The sequence below is a fragment of the Tiliqua scincoides genome, chromosome 3 (assembly GCF_035046505.1).
Source record: "Tiliqua scincoides isolate rTilSci1 chromosome 3, rTilSci1.hap2, whole genome shotgun sequence".
Taxonomy (NCBI): Eukaryota; Metazoa; Chordata; class Lepidosauria; order Squamata; family Scincidae; genus Tiliqua; species Tiliqua scincoides.
Window position 1 is genome coordinate 62610358 of NC_089823.1, and position 17791 is coordinate 62628148.

General features: G+C 38.8%; 1 protein-coding gene across 1 annotated transcript in view; it reads left to right on the plus strand.

Annotated features, from left to right (window-relative positions):
• The window catches only part of DYRK1A (dual specificity tyrosine phosphorylation regulated kinase 1A), a 160355-nt gene that overhangs the window by 128474 nt on the left and 14090 nt on the right, over positions 1–17791 (plus strand). The window contains exons 3-6 of the mRNA XM_066620672.1: positions 5668–5867; positions 12775–12867; positions 13904–14092; positions 14405–14552. Of these exons, the coding sequence (XP_066476769.1) occupies positions 5668–5867; positions 12775–12867; positions 13904–14092; positions 14405–14552 (630 nt within the window). The remainder of the gene's footprint in view (positions 1–5667; positions 5868–12774; positions 12868–13903; positions 14093–14404; positions 14553–17791) is intronic.

Here is a 17791-nt window from a genome sequence, read left to right on the forward strand (position 1 = left end):
GTTAATCGAAGCCAACCTGATATTCTGGAAGAGAGAGATCCAAGCCTTCCAACTCAAGAAAAAGTGTTGGTTGGAACTAAAGATTACAAAATTGGTGGATATTTTGAGCATCAAACTGGGTGAGGTGGCATAATGATTAGCATCTTAAAAACTGACCGCTCATGTGAATGAAATTTCTAGTGAATGCTTCAAATGGTTTCAACCCTTATTACTCTGATCAGAATATCACACAGGCATAACAGATCGGTGCATTTTAGCCTGCATGTGTGTACATGTTTGAAATGCCATCTGTCACATCTGACTTCTTTCGGCAGAGATTGAAATACCTGATAGAGTTTGGGAATCTGAAAGCAGAATTGCAACCAAGAGGGCGTGCAGGGGTAGAACACCAGTTAGAACTGCAGCTCTTTTCCTCTGTCCATGGTGCATTGTAATACACTTGTGTTTATGGTAGCAATATACTGTACTTATGGAGTTTGCTGGCATGTGTGTTGCCAGCAACGCACTTCAACACTCCAACTCCAACTTCAGTAGTAGCCAGCCATTATATAGCATTATTTGTATAATTTGTGCCAAAAAGAAACAAGTGCAAGTTTGCCTGTTTGAAAATAAACTTCAGCTGCACGCAATTACATTACATGTCATCATCAGTGGACCTACAATTGGGACTGCACTGTTGAGGCATATGTGAATTCATGGGTGGCTAGGGTTGAAGTTTTAGCTTTTCTGCCTTTGAATAAAATTACTAGTTGTCCATTTTAATTAAGTGTGGCACTGAGTTCACTGACCTGTAAGTTGCTTGGTGAGCTACACTAGTTGATATTCTTTTGCCTTTTAATGTTTTCAGTGCTTAAGGTTTTGCTTTTTGGTCCATAAAACTCATTAAGATTTTTTAAAATTACTTCTGTGAATGGGGAAATTTGGTCTTCTCTCTGAAATTCCCGTTCTCATTGGTTCCGTGGTTGCTCAGTCTTTACTTGTGTGAAGTTCCTCCTCTTGGCAGAAGGCAGAGTCACATGATACAAAAGGCTTCAAGGAGAAGGGCTCTCCCTTTGCTCCCTAGACATGACCAAACAACTGAAGCCCCTCTATGTGCCAGCATTAATAATTTCATTTAGGAAATCTGAAAGGATGCTACAAACAAACTGTCCCAGTAGTTCCCAAACTTTTTAGCACAGGGACCCACTTTTTAAAAATGTCACACTATTGGGATCTACCTAGCTTTATGAGACTAAAAAAAGTTTTATTTTACCAGCTGCTCATGCCTCTGTTTTTATCCTTTTTACTGTTGGTGGTGGGGGGATAGCTCTGCCCACTCCCTTGTCATGATTTTCTTGGTGGTCTGAGAATGGTATGATTGTGGGGTTCCCTGGCCCTAGTGGAAAGGCTGCTGTAGAACCTTGGTACTTTAACCCAGATATATTGGCATCTATGTTTGGAGAGCTTTGAGACTGAGCATGTTGGGCAGTCGCTTAGGAAAAAATTCAGGTGAGAAGAGGTGATTATCCTGATGGTTTGTCACCTCCTCTTCTTTCAAAACTTTGCTTTCCTTTGGGGGGAGGGAGGAGGATTCTGACCCTTTGACTGAAAGGAAATCTGGTTAGATTCAGAGCTAGCAATGCTAGGTGGCTTTGAGAAGGAGTGTGGGTCCCTTCCCTCTCATTGTGGCCATTAAACCACCAAGTGCCCTGTGGGGAAGAGAATAAGAACCCAGTGAAATAACCTCCTCCTCTATTCTTTTTATTACAATGATTTTCTTATTGATTGATTTTTCTGTAAGTCACTCTGGAAACCTTGTCAGCCAAAGAGTAGGGTACAAATATTTTAAATAAAGTCATTGCTAGTCAAAGACAAACTGAGAACTTCAAAGAAAAGATTGTTATTATTGGCTGTACCCTCCATTATAATTGCTCAAGGTGTTAGTAATAGTTCCGTGTATCCTTTTGACTAGAATACTGCTTTAGGATAGATGTAGTACATTCCAAACATGTGCTGCTTCTGGAAGAAGTTGGTTTTCCCATGTGTCTCTTGTCCTATTGATTAACAAGTGTTTTTCAGTATATTATTCATAATCAGGAGCTTTCATTAATTATGGTGAATTAACCCCTGTGTGAGCTTTGTGCATCTGTTTCACAGGGCAGTTTTCTAGATGAAATTGTGTAGGGCTTTGTAGTGTTGAATGTAATCTCACACCATTAAGTGACTGTGTTTCAAAATAACCAAGTCTTATATTAAGTGACTTAACAGGTTTTTAAACAATCTGTGTATCCTATCCCAGCTATGTATGTGCTTATAGCAAAATACTTTTTATGCAGAATGGGTATCTATTGTTGAGGAGATTACGTCTGAAGAAACCAATAGAAAGGTTTTTATTCTAAACAATCTGTCTAGTTATTGCTGTCGTTTGTGAGAGATACCAAAGTAGCTGGTCATGCTATGGAGCATTTTATTTGAATATTTAAATTACATTTTATATAGTTATTAATTTAAAATAATTCAGAGGGAAAAAACTGAGTGAAACCGAAAGCACGGTCTCTGGAAGGTAAAAATAGATGACAATTTTATCCAGATATTCTTTTACAATGATGTATTAGCTCATTGCGATGTGTGCTAATAGTGCTATATTAGGGCTGCAAGGTTTAATTGATTTATCAGTTAGATGAGGGGTTCCCAAAGTATGCATTGCAACACCTTAAGGTGTCATGGTACACTCACAGGAATGCCATAGGATGTTCCTGGTGGCCCCTCCTACCTGTTGTCCTGGCAGCTGCCATCTTGGATCTTGCAAGATCTTTCAAAACGTGGCTGCCGCCATCTTGGATATCACAAGATTTTGCGAGGTCCAAGATGAGAGGCTCTGCGGATATTGTGACCCAGTTGAGTTTAGGAACCACTGAGTTAGATTAATCAACTTAAACAACTTTTGATCAATTTTAAAAATATGACAAATAATTGAGCACTAGATGTTTTAAAAAGTTAATTATTTTTAATAGTTTAAATTTACGAAAACTTTAGATAACAGGAACCATCTTGGAAGAGGCATCCCCCTTGAGTGAGAAAGATGAATTTGTCTTCCAGGACATGCTGCATGCTGCAACATAGGTATACGTCATCCAAAAACAGAGAGAGGTTTAAGCAATTTAATGACTAATCAGTGAGTCAGTTAAAACCCACATGATTGTCTTAAGATGTCTTTAATTGGATAATAACCCTATCTGCGATAAACTGTGGTAATCATTTTTGAACTGGTTCCTACCATATGAACAAAAATAATCAGAAATATTATAATAGTTGAGTTGCATTTGCTGCTAGAGGTTTTTTGTGCATGTAAAGCTACACATATTATTGAAACACTTTGTGTTCTACAGCTTGATGGCTAAGGACTGATAGTCTGATTATGATAGAGAGGGGATAGTGTTTGCACTGTCTTATAAAGTTCACTAGAACAGCCCCTTTCCTTTGTGGTGGTATAATATACTGTTGAACAGCTGTAGCAAGGAGATTTTCCATAAGTGGACTAAAACTGGGCAGCAGTGTTCCACCAGCATAGAAATGGATGTTGCTTTGGTAATGGGAGAAGAATCTATATAGACTTGGGCCCCTAGAAGTTTTAAACTTATTCTACTCTCTGGGTCACAGCTTTGCTGATACTTTTCTAAATGAAACAATTTTATATGAGAGAGCCAAATTTTCTAGGAAATTTTAATTTCCTTTTGATGCACTTCATTTAAAGGAGTATCACACTGAAATATCATGACCATTTTACTTTTATTTGCTTAAAATTTGCATGTTTAATCAATAACATTCTTTGCTGATCATGTGGGCTAAGCCACCTTGTAATATTAATTAAATGTTAACTGCTCATTAAGACACACACGACAAAACACAACACATTTTAAAACATGGATTTCTTTTCATCTGTGTATATACATAGAAGAAAACACAGCAAGACCATTTATTTGCAGACCAAATACTCCAGATCTCCCTGAAGCAAGAGCTGCTACTGGGCAGAACAGCATTTTTCCATGAGATGAGAGGGAGGTGTTCATGGTTCATTTGCTAGCCCAAATAATGAGAAACCTGTATTGTGCGTTGAGGAGGGTTTGGATGGGGATTTGGAAGAAAAGGTATAAAATGGATAAAAAGAATTAAAAATATTTTTTATTTAAGTCCAATGTATGTTTTAAAATTCTGATTTTTAAACTGAACTAATGCAAGCATGTCGTATCCCTTCTGGAAACTGAATTTATGACCCTCTTAGGAAAGTCTGCTTTTCTTTCTGAAGAAATAAAACTATGAGGAAAACATAATAAACAATTGTCATACAGTTCAGTAGTTGATGTATTTATGACTTTGATATTGGGGGCTATGAACTGGCAAGTCAGCACACTGGCAACTGTCACACACAGGTCTATCTGAGTGACCTTTCATCTTCTGCTTTATGCCTTGTAGCTACCTGATTTCTGCAACTGGCTCAGACTTGGTACTGTGATTATAAATACATATGACTTTACCTACCAATCAAAAACATTTACCTTTCATCTCATGGAGAACCCGAATTTGTCCAGTAGCTTCTTGGTGCAAATCTTTTGGGGTTCAAAACTTCTTTAAATGCTGATTTAAATCAATCCATTTTGTGGCAGTTGTACCGCACAGTCTCTCTTTTCCCTGTTATCAGCGTGAACTCACAAAGTGCCTGTGGGGCAGGGGAAATTTAATCACTATAGAGCCTTCTGCTATGTGGCTGGACCCCATGCCCTTAGAAATTATATAGAGAGAACTGCAGAAAGGAAATGTTAATATAATAAAGAAGGATGGTAAGCTGAAAGGGGTGTGTTTGTGCATGCGTGTGCTTGTACAGGAACCTCTCGTTTTACATGTGTCTGATTCAGTCATTTTTGGAAGAACATGCTTACCAAAACGTATTTACACTCTCAAATTTTTGAAACAATATGGTCAAACTCTTGCATGTTCAGCCATGAAACTCTGTTTTCCCTATCAAGCATGTCTGGAAAACTTCCATCTCCTTTGCCTGGGGAGCCTAAAGCTAAAAAGTAACAAAAAGCCATCACAGATTATGTGAAATTAGATGGAATCCACCACCTTTAGAAAGGAGAGCCTGTACTGGATATTGGCCACGTGTTTGGTTTAAGTGGGAGCACTGTTCATACCATTCAAGACAGTGCGGAGAAGATAAAACAAAAACAAAACTGCTCAATCAGGGACATCTGCAAGTGCAAAGAAAATCTCTTATCCTTGGAGTTCTGTAATAGAACATATGGAACAGATCCCCTGAACTGTACCATTTAAATACGTGGTAAAAATATTTTTAATTTACACATTTTTGAGATAAATGTTGCTTTTCTAAAATATAACTCCTGTGTAAAATGAGAGGTGCCTATGCATACATGCATTTCAACTTGGTAGGAAACATTAGGCACATTAAAAGAAATAGCATGTCTCTGATGTTGAACATTGTGTGTACTGCAACTTTCAGATTTGTAAAATCTCAGATGGTGTTCTTTGACACACCTTTGTCCAGTTCAAGAAAATCTGTAAATGAAAACTGCCGCGTATTCATAACACATTTTTTTTCCATTTGTATATTTGAATGTAAAGGTACACAAGTGGGAAAGCTGTACTAAACTCTTATGCTGTCTTTTCTAGGAGGAGAGACTTCAGCATGCAAACCTTCATCTGTTCGGCTTGCACCGTCATTTTCATTCCATGCTGCTGGCCTTCAAATGGCTGGACAGATGTCCCATTCACATCAGCAGTACAGTGATCGTCGGCAGCAGAACATAAATGACCAACAAGTGTCTGCCTTATCATATGCTGACCAGATTCAGCAGCCTCTCACCAACCAGGTATGGGACATCTGGAAAATAAATGTGCTAGTTACTACTTCAGCATTCTAAAGCAGTTGCTCTCTTCAAATGTTAATACCTTATTGAGGTTCTAGATTCTCCTCTTCAAATGGCCATCTCCTTGCTCTGCTTCTGCATTACAAATTGACATGTGGGTGTTTGGAAACATGAGTTAGATAACAAATAATTCCAGTCTGAGGATGAGCTGGAAAGTTCGAGGTTTAAAATTTCACATAAGCCATTAACTCTTCAGAGCAGTTTGCACTTTCCATTGCTTAACCAGTTCTGTTAATTCTGCTTGGAACTGTTTCAGACCTTGACTTGGTGGGAATCCTGTTTAACCTTAACCATGGTGAATGTTATTCAACAACATAACAACTTGGGTTTAAAACTGGTAGTGACAATTCACACTCCAGAAAGGGTGGGAAGGGCAAGCAAGTGATCCTACAGCCACTGTTCCCTGTAAGCTGCACAGCTGTAATAGAAGCCCTGCACAGCTGAAAATGGTTGCTGTGCACCAACCTCCTTCCTTGGTTCTCTTAACTCCCTCCCTTGGGCTTCTGTCTTCTCCTTTTGTTATCTCCCTCCTTTGATGTGAGCCTACTGAGGGAGGGAGTTCAGGCATGTGTGCAGATCACTGATAGAAGTTATGCTTCTATCAGCTTCTGTCTCCTTTGCCTCCCTCAGTGGCATATCAAGCCACCAGAGGGGGGAAGCCAGAAGCCTCCCCACGAAGGGTGAACCCTCAGAACTGGTGCAGGGCTATTAGGTTTGCCAGTCACCTGTCCACCTCTGACAGTTAAAAATTGTGAATGCTCTGCAACGCACACGTTTTGGTTGTTTTGGGTGGTGTTATGTGACCCACCAGAAATCAGATCTCAGGCCACAGTTTCAGGAACGCTGCAGTAGAGATTTATGAAATTAGACATGGTTTGGAGGAAGCAGAAAGAACCTCAGAAATCCACAAGATAGTAATACCACCAAAAAGACATTTTCACAAGTTTAATCAGGATAAGGTCCCACTTCCAGCTTCAATCTTTGACTGAAATCTTTAGTTACACACCCTGATTTAGAGTCCAAGGCTGCAATCTGATACACGCTCTCCTGGGAGTAAGTCTCATTGAACACAGTTAGACTTCTGAGTAGACATGCATAGGATTGTGCTGGAAATCTGTGTTTTCCAAGGATCTTTTTTACCATTTTAGCAGAATACCTAGTATTCACTAGATCAGCTGTCTCCAAACTGGAGACCACTGCACAACAGAAAAGAAGTCCCCAGCGCGACCATCACTTACCGTTCTGCTGGGGAGCTATCCTTCTCCACCACAAATCTCTCCCAAAGTGAGTTCCAAATTGCTGCGCCTGCCCAGAAATCCAGGTGCAGTGGGTGCTGGGGCAACGGGACCTGGGAATGACTGGCTGGAGCTCAGTTTGGGGGAGATAGGCGGCAGGTAAGGACTGCTCCTCTGTGGAACAGTAAGTGCGATTCACACATGGGAGGGAAAAGGCAGGGTGCCATATCTGGCCTGTGGAATAGGGCCTGGAGAGCCCTTCACTAGATGGAGGATATTTTTAGTCTGTTTGTATTACACCCTCCCTCACTCACAGGTGTAGATTAAAAAATATAAGTAGTGGAGCAAAATGGTCATGAAATATTATATGACAATTCTGTGTAAATTTATTATTTTTCACATTTTTATACTGCCCTTCCTCCAAGGAGTTCAAGGTGGTGTACATGGTTCCTTCCCTCCCTTTGTCCTCACAATAACCCTTTGAGGTAGATTAGGCTGAGAGATATTGACTGACCCAAAGTCACCCAGAAAACGTCATTGCTGGGCACGGATTTGAACCTGAATGAGCACATTATCAACTCACAACAGCAAATATTGCTGCTAACAAAACCCTTCTAAATTATATTATTTTTTGTTATTAGTTTCTAAATTATCTTAACCCTGTAATGTGACAGGATTAGGTGTATGACATGACATAAAAAGGATTTTCTTGTAACAATCTATTATGTGGCATGCTTGAAGTACTAGATTTCTATATGGATTTCTCCAAATTTGAGTTCATCAGGTTGTACGACTTTCCTGTGTATCATAAGCACCTGCAAATTACAGGAGGTACTAGAAATAATAATAGTTTCTAGTGAATGCCTTCTTCATACATGGTTGAACATGATATATTGCACATATCTGTCATCTGTCTAGTCATAAAAATATTTATATCTTTAAAATGGCAGTTGCAGCGCCTTTGGCAGTTTAGATGGATTCAGTGAATGAAGAGAAGGGAAATTCTCCTTTGATTTGTTTTTGTGAACCGATTTCCAAAATCAGCTTCAGCTCTACAACCTTGAATACCATGTTTAGTCTTCACTGTACAGAAGTGCCTTTCAGGAGGGAATAATTTCAATGGTTAATCCTATACATTCTTAAGAGCAGCTACTACTCGAAGACCTTCTCTGCAATACGAAGCTTCATTACAGAGAATCAAATCAATGGCCATCTAGCCCAGGATTGTTGACACTGACTGGCAGCAACTCCTCAGGGTTTCAGATGGGAGTATTTTTCTATTCTACCCAAACATGAAATGAATGCAAGCAGGTGCTGTTCCACTGAGCTATGGTCCTTCACACAATCCCTCTTTGCACTGCTGGAATAGTCATAGGATGGAAATAAAGAGTGTTACACAGCCTATATTAGCTTGCATGATTTGTTTTCTTCCATTCTGTATCAAGACTTCTACAGCCAGGACTACTTTTGCATAGCAACATCCTCCCTCTTTTGCTTTGAAATAAATATTAAGAAGCTGATTCATTATTTTGTGACCTTTATAACAGATCCTAATAAAAGGCATTGCCCTATAGTTAGGGCAGTTAAGTGAGAAACACATAAGAGAACTGATGGATTAAAATGGTCCATCTAGTCCAGTATCTGTTACCACTGCAAAAACTATCCATCTATTCTTACCTTCTGATTCCTGTTTTTTAACCAGTTACTAGTCTAATAAAAAGTACATTCTCTTAAGCCATGACCACTAAGTTTAGTCAGGAGCTTTTGACTTTGTTAAAAACTTTTTGGGAAGTTCAGATACACTGTATTGCCATATAACTTTTGTCTACATGTTAACATCATTGAAGTTCTAAAACACTGGTAAGGCAGAACTTCACTTTGGAGAAGCAATATTGATTCTTTAGCAAGATCTGAATCTTCTAATATGTTCATTAATTTTGATTTAATAATGCTTTGTATTTACTTGTATAAATTGTCTACTATAAAACTAATTTTAGAAACAGCTTGCATTTTTCGGAACTTCCACATTTATATTGCCTGGGCCTTCAGGTATATTCATTTTTAGTTTGTCCGTTTACCAAAGGACTTAATCTTTTGGAACTTCAGTTTAAGTCTTCTAATGCCATCTATAAAAACTGGTTTAGGCATGGATATTTGTTCAATAGCTTCTACTGTGAAGACAGATGTAAAGAATTCATTCAGCTTTCCCTGCAGTATCCCTATGTTCCTTTTAGTGCTGGTTTTGCTCCATCATCTGGTAGTCTAACAGCTGCAAGTAAATTTTGTCGTTCTGTACCATTCTGGCCTAGATCAGTGTCATGTAGTAAATGACGTGCCTATTCAGAGAGCACTGAAGTTCTGGCCTGTCAACTTCTGTACAGGATGACTTGGTCCATTTTGCATGGAGAGGGGGCCAGTCATCCGAACTGCTGCTATTTTAGGTTTTACAGTGCCCTTAGAAGGGTGCTTCAGATGAACCACAACTCTTGCAATTACAGTAAAGAAAATGCCCCGAATTCTTCAGAAGGGTGGGCTAGAACTTTTTCATGTTTGGGGTACTTGGCAATTGGCAATCTGATATTACAGTTGTATGAGGAATGCAATAAGTATGATTGCTGCTGAAAAATGTTACCATGTTCCTCTGAGTGCCATTTTATTTTAAGGTGGCTTAGTAAAAACTATGTAAACTTTTCTCTTAGATTTCTTGTCCACAGTTGATAATCAGGTTGTTAAAATTGGAAGATAACTTGTTTTACAGGCTTTAGGCTCCATCTGCTGGCCAGATAATATCTTCTTGTAACCCTACACAGAATTCAGGTTCATTGCTGCTGCTCACAAGTGTAGTTTGCTCTTTGAGGAAAATTTTTTTGAGGGAGTAAAGACTTACTTACATTGAATTCAGATCACCCTGTATTTTATGCCATCACTGTCTCTTATGGCCCAGTGCATATGTGTAACATAAAGAGGAAAAGATTGTTTGAACAATAACTGGAGAATATTGCAATTTTAAGAAGTATTCTGTTTTTGATACATGAAACATGTATCCATTTCCGTCATCTTCTTGAATTGATTCAGCACACATCCAGATCCCTGGTGAACATGTTCATACATCTTTAAAAGGGGGGAAAAATTCTAGTTTCATGATTTTATGGCAGATGCTACATCCACTTTGCTGAAGCTAAGCAGGTCAGATCCTGTGCAGGTGACTGCCTTGTAACCCCATGTATGCCAACTTGAGTTCTACCATGGAAGAACGGCAGGATGAAGATGATTTTAAAAAAAATGTTATCACAGTTTTTGAGTGTCCAGAGTGTTTCTGATGTAATCCTAATAACCATCCTGTGCCATAAGTATTATTATCCCCATATGGTAGCTGAAGTTAAGAGGGAGTGCCAGCTTGTCTCCACATGTACTCTAGGATATGTGTGCCAATATGCATATACTTTCCCAGACATGCAGGTGAAGGATCTTTAATGTTGGCTTGTGGCACTCCCATGCCATATATTGACACTTAAAGGCTTAAAAGCAGAGACAGGAGTCAAGAATAACTAAAACTAGGTGTTTTGAGGAATTAATTACACTATTAGAGGTGATAAAAGTAACAGAAGCAAGCAGAGTCAATAAAACAGAATAGACTTTCAACTGAACAGGCAAAACACTGTGTTTTGAAACTGGCTACTGTTGAGAGAGGACACAACAGACTAAGTGAGGGGACCCACTGTTGCCACAAGGATGGTGGAAAGTATAAGGAAGAGAGAGGGAGAGTAGCCTATGGAGCGGGGATTGGTGAAACATGCTTCTGTAATCTTGTAGTGGGGGAGGCAGATGGCTAAGGGGAGAAAGCTTATGTATATAAAATAGCAAAGAAAGAGGTTGAAGACGTCTACTCTGCGCAAGTAAAAAACAGAAAGATACAGAAGCTCCTGTTTTCAGAGGGAGGGAGGGAGGGAGAGAGACAGACAGACAGACAGACATAAAAAGTGCAAAGTGAAGCAGATGTGTAGATCAGTGTGAGAAGGGAGAAGACAGTAGAAATAGAAATTCCCAGTAGGTTACTGTCACATAGGAGGCTGGACGAGTGGATGTGTGTTAACATTGCACATTGAGTGTCTCACATACACCAAAGTATGGAGTGAAGCAAGAATTTGAATTTCCAACCAGATCAGCTATACTTGCTCCAGATGGGCAAGTATTTAAACCAAGGATGGCCACGCCTAAGCTGTCCACTGCAACCTTCCCCTGATTTTTCATTAAGCATTCAGTGGCTTACCATACAAGAGAAGGAGAATAGCACCTGCAGCTGTCTGTCTGCCTTGGGCTTGCTGTCATTTTAATTTCCATATATCCTTGACCCTCTCATTGCATTGTGAGTGGGCATTGGTAATTTTTTTTATCAGTGCTGGGCTCAAGGAAGTTGAGCCATTGCTGCTTCCCTTCCTATTGCCTGTGGAAAATTTATCGAACAATAAGTTAAGAGGAGCAGGAGAGCAATGAAGGAGAGTTCACCTCCACGCCTGCAACCATAGCATGACAAATAAACTTTGCTCCCTTCCCTTTTCTGGGCCAGAGAAAGAGGAGAGATGTACTTTGTGCTTCTTCCTCTGACTTCTGGCTTCTTTACTGGAGCTGGGGAAAACTAATACATGCAGTTCTTAGAGGCCCACAAACATCTTGTGTCCTAGGCGTGTCCCTCCCAGCAGGTGTGTTAAAAATGATAATATTACAGGTAACACTAATAAAGTGTTTTAAATTGTTGATTCAAGCAATAAATCCTCTGTGCAACCCCTGAAGTGGTACTGTCCCATAAAAGGTTTGCTAGTACGATCTGTTGGTTGGATAAACTGGCCCACCCACATTGTTATGTGACAGTATTTAGGAATTAAGTCCCTTGTTTGATCGTATTTTTTTCACTAAACAATCTCTTCCTCATTTAAAGGCAGAATGTGAAGTATGGGCTATTTTATATGGAGTATAGTCCTTTGCAAAATCCTCTTGGGTGTAATGGAGCTGTTTAAATTACTTGATTGTTTGAATATAGGATGTGTGGATTTGAGAGAACCTCAACATAAGCATAAACGGGAGCTGGTGGGCCCTCATGGAGTGGGACTAGTAGGTGTTATGATGGCATCACTAGATGGCTTTTAAAATATTTTTTGTTGCTATCATAGGGGATATGGTGGAAGCAGAACCCAAAGAGGTTCCTGGCTACCAGCTTGCTTTCCTGAAAAAACTTTGACTCGGTGTCATTCCAGGTTTTTGTAGGGAAACCAAAATGGTGGCCAGAGCACAGCAAGAGCTCAGCTTCTTTCACCTCTGCTGTAGGGGCAGCAGAAAGTGTTCAGAAACTTTTTTGAAAGTTGCCTGCTGCTGAGAAGGAGCATAAGGAGAAAGGGGAATCCAGGGCGAGTGCCTAGGATCGTTCTGAGGTTGTTGAATGCTGACACTGACTCTGACCAGTGTTGTTAGTATTAAGGGTATAATTTTATCATTTTTAAATATTTGTCACCTTTATTTGTGCCATTTAAGGAGGGCATATAATTTGTCCTTTATATTTTGTAAATGTGTTAGTTCTCTCCTGTTTGCTTAAAGTAGTATCAAATATTGTCATTTTACAGAGGCGGATGCCCCAAACTTTTCGTGATCCAGCAACTGCTCCTTTGAGGAAACTCTCTGTGGATTTGATCAAAACATACAAACATATTAATGAGGTAAGATCTGCTAGGTTCTTCAGTTTTGTTTTCATTTACATACAGTTGATTTTGCACCACTTATGAGTGGCACTTTAAAATGTTTCGTGACTCCTAAGGATACACTTACTATCCTTTAAACTTTTAATAAAGATACAAAGTGGCAATGGGGAAAAAATTTTCTAGCTTTTATTGCCACAGACTATTGTATATGCTTATCAGAAACATATACTGTCTTCAAAGGAATACCTGCTGATTAATTTAGCATTTTGAAAAACGTAAACTGCTGCATAAGAAACATATTTATCTGGAAATTAGTTTTTGCTGGCCAACTGCAGTTGCATACAAATAAAATGCGTTGGCTTGGTCATGTTGTGAGAATGGATGATGGCTAGATCCCAAAGGATCTCCTCTATGGTGAACTCGTGCAAGGAAAGCGCCCTACAGGTAGACCACAGCTGCGATACAAGGACATCTTGCAAGAGGGATCTGAAGGCCTTAGGAGTGGACCTCAACAGGTGGGAAACCCTGGCCTCTGAGCGTCCCGCTTGGAGGCAGGCTGTGCAGCATGGCCTTTCCCAGTTTGAAGAGACACTTGGCCAACAGTCTGAGGCAAAGAGGCAAAGAAGGAAGGCCCATAGCCAGGGAGACAGACCAGGGACAGACTGCACTTGCTCCCAGTGTGGAAGGGACTGTCACTTCCGAATTGGCCTTTTCAGCCACACTAGATGCTGTTCCAGAACCACCTTTCAGAGCGCAATACCATAGTCTTTCGAGACTGAAGGTTGCCAACATGATGACATGACATGTATGAATTGTAATTGTTCATTGCTAAAGTTATTCTCTCAAATTATACTTCTCTGCAAATTGGATATCACAGCTACAAGTAAATCTTACAAGTTTCTTTGTCAAAACATACAAATTTGAACTTTTTTGTGAATTGGATAGTATTGTGTTACGTAGTTTCATTACTTTCCTACAGCAAGCATATAATATTCTACATTTTGGTCGTTGTGATTCAGGTTGGATTCATCTTATTATCGTTACCTCATTTCAGGTTTACTATGCAAAAAAGAAGCGGCGACACCAACAGGGCCAAGGAGATGATTCTAGCCACAAAAAGGAACGGAAAGTTTACAACGATGGCTATGATGATGATAACTATGACTACATAGTGAAAAATGGGGAAAAGTGGATGGATCGATATGAAATTGACTCTTTAATAGGCAAAGGTTCATTTGGGCAGGTAATGTACGCTAGCTTAAAAAATATTAAGTTGAGTTAGCAACATAATGAAGAGAAATGCCCGTTATCTAAGATTGCTATACTAGCCTCTTCACCGTTTCTATATGATCTTGACTGACAAATTGAAAACATTGTCAGAATTTGTCTCGTTTTCCCAACAATTTTTGTGTCCTAATTAAAACTATGAAGGCTCATTTGATTCGTTTTTGAAGTTGCATCTCTGAATTTTCAAAGAATAATTTTTATTTATTTTTTAGATTTGAGATCTCATACAAACATGAGATATACTTATTGTGTCTTTTTTGTCCTACAGGTTGTAAAGGCATATGACCGTGTGGAACAGGAGTGGGTGGCTATTAAAATTATAAAGAACAAGAAAGCTTTCCTAAATCAAGCCCAGATTGAAGTGCGACTTCTTGAGCTTATGAACAAACATGACACAGAAATGAAATATTATATAGGTATTAAAGCAATTATTCTTTCCAACTGGTCAAAACCCAGGTTTAGCTACCTGAGACCTTGCTGATAAAATTACCTAATTGCTCCATATTGCCTATTTATCATAATGTTGAGACATTATGTTTATAACAATGGTATTTAAATTCATGTTTTCAGTATGATGTACCCTATTGATGTTTACTAATGTACGCTTAACTGTCTGACCAAGGAAAGATAGGTTTAAGGAGCCCTTTCTATTCCTGCAATTTCCTGGACTCCAGCCATTTAGATCTATGCTTGTTATACCTAGAGGAATAGTCTATAACTATAGAATAGTTGTGATTCTTTTAAGAAGTAAAATTGATTCAAGGCTATAGCAACATCATTCAGAGTTAATGAATGATGTTAATCAACATCAACAGAAGTTAATCAACCTTTGATCCTGCATGCAGTCTGCCTGCACTTAATTAACTCTGAATGATGCAAGTGCAGGCAGACTGCATGCAGGATCCAAGGTTGATGCTAACTCTGTTGAGAACAGTAATAAATAATACAGTAGAAATTTTCTTATCCAGCACTTTAATATGGGAAAGAAAACTCGGTTAATGGCAGATATATAGGGCAATACAGTTCCTCCTTTGTTTAACTGGAGATTTCTAATAGCCATCAGGCATCATTTTTCGGTGTTTGTGGAGGTCAGCAGTAAAATTTGGGGTGTTTGTGTCATTTCATGTTTGTTTGTTTTGGATATTGTTCAGCTTGTCCTGCAACTTTGGCTAGTAATATACCATCAGCAAGCATAGGACAGAAAAGAAAAGTCTTGTCAATACCCCAGAAATTGGACCTAATTAGGTACTTTGAAGGAGGAGAAAAGATCAGATTGATCTTTTCAGATTGAACAATCTGAAGAGTGATGCAAGGTTTTGGTGTTCTTGTTGACAGTCATAAGGCACAGGGGCAGGTCTTATGAAATTTGTGTCAAGTTCTGAGACAAGCAAAGCATCTGAGAATGCTGTAATTGCACAAACCAAAAAATTTTAAATAATTTTTTAAAATTTTATTTTATGCTATGTTGACAAAAATTAAGAAGAGCATTACATAGATACATACATAATTATAGGTTACAAACTAAAAGGTGAATAGAAAAATATATGTATATTTAATACATAGCTTTTAATTGTTGACAGGCTGGCTGGCGTTCTTGCTTTTTATATGAAAATCCACGGGGTTTGTTTGTTTTTTGATTTTTTAATTATTGTAAATTGTTTTTAATGTTGTATTTTTAAAGTGTTTGTAAGCCGCCTTGTGTGCCCATTGGGCAAAAAGGCGGGGTATAAATTATTATTATTATTATTATTATTATTATTATTATTATTATTAATAATAATAATAATAATAATAATAATAATAATAATAATAATAATAATAATATACACGACAAAAGTTAATCTTCATATCGACACGCTTCATGCAGCTTATTATATCCAGGAATGGCCTCCAGATATCCTCAAATATCTTCATATGCAACTGACGCTTATATGTCATTCACTCGTATACTGATAAATGCAAAATATCATCCATCAATTGGGCATATGTAGGTGCACAAATCAAAATTGGAGCAGTTGGACAATGTATTCTATAAATGGTTTTCCTTGATGTTCTGAGGGTGGTCCAGTTTCTGGCCCAGTGTTGATCAAACAGGCCAAGGACTTCAGTGGATGGTAATGATTGAGTCCTGCATTTTTTCTGATGGTTGTTTAACACGTTTGAAGATATGACATGGTATCCAAAGACTTGATGTCTCCAGAGTCATACAATCCGTTGATCAGGGAGCTGCAGGAATATATTGTATGTTTTTAAAGACGTTGATTGGGAGGAATTGTGTAACTCTAGATAGTATTTGGAATGCTGATCAGACGGGACTGCTTTTGTGTTGCTTGTCGACTTCAACCTTTGCTGATGCACGTGGATTCAAGAGGAACAAGGACGCATCACTGTGCCTACAGGTGCAAATGTTGCTGGCATGCACAAAATCATATCGCTATTACTTTCAAAATTCGAGTGACCAAGAGCTGTCTGCCAGTGGAGTACAATGCACAGCCTAAAGTATGGATGATCAAGGAAATATTTTTATACTAGTTCCACATAACTTGTTCTTGATGCAAAAGACCATCTGAAGGAACTTAGAATGCCAGAAAACACAAAGCCTGATCAGATTTTAGATAATTGTCAAGCTCATCTTTTTGAAGCAAGGTTTGTATCTTGCCTGCTAAGCCTCTTCAGCCAATGGATTCAGGGAATTTGAAAACTAAAAGCCATCAATAAAATGGCTTTTATGAGGAAGCTGTTCAACTTCAAAGGCACAATCCAAAAGTTCCAGTCATGGTACAGCATTCAGGATGTAGTCTTGAATGTGACACATGCCTTTTCTGCTGTCAAGTCTACTACTTTAAAGGAAGTGTAGAAAAAATTGGGGGCAGAAGTGATATATGTGAAGGGGTCTTCTGATGAAAAATTTGAAGGCATTGGTGTTGGACCAAAAAATAGACCACTGCAGGAGATAATGGATGCCCTTCAAAACAGAGACTCCTCAAACCCATTCAGTACACTGAAGAATTATGAAGTTAAAAAGCAGCTTAACATCAGTCATGATGTAGATGTCTCAAATCCCCGACAGACACTGAAATTATAGAAATGGTTGTCCATTGGGAGAGAAGCAAATGAAATAGATTCTGAGGAAGATCATAGTGAAGAAACCAAAGTCTCTTGGGCTGCTGCTTTATACTGTGTGGAAACTTTGGTGAAGGTTGCTGAGTAGCAGTCATGTTATTCTGCTCAGGAAGTCATGAAGCTGCATAATATCCTCAATTTCTTTAAGAAAAAGCAACTGAATTGCAGTCTGGCAAATATCTGCAAAATGCTTCAAACAAACTTCTACAGCTTCTGCTACTGGTCAGAGCCATCTGCTGTCAGCAGTACAAGTTATTGATGACCCTGAGATGAGCAGTACTTTTCATTACAGTATTCAGTGATAAAAGGTGTTAAGAAGATTCATGTTTAGTGTTAACTTCCTTGCACATTTAATTCACTGGCAACCCTTTTTTCCTGTTAGTGCTAGGTAACAAAGCTCTTACTGTACGTAAGCATCAGCAGGCTAAAAACTTAATTGCTTCCCTGGATTAATTTCTCTCCCCCACCCACTCCCCAGCTCAAAGATGTGTATTGGTTCTTGCTTTCTTTTAATGTTTTACTGCTAGAATTA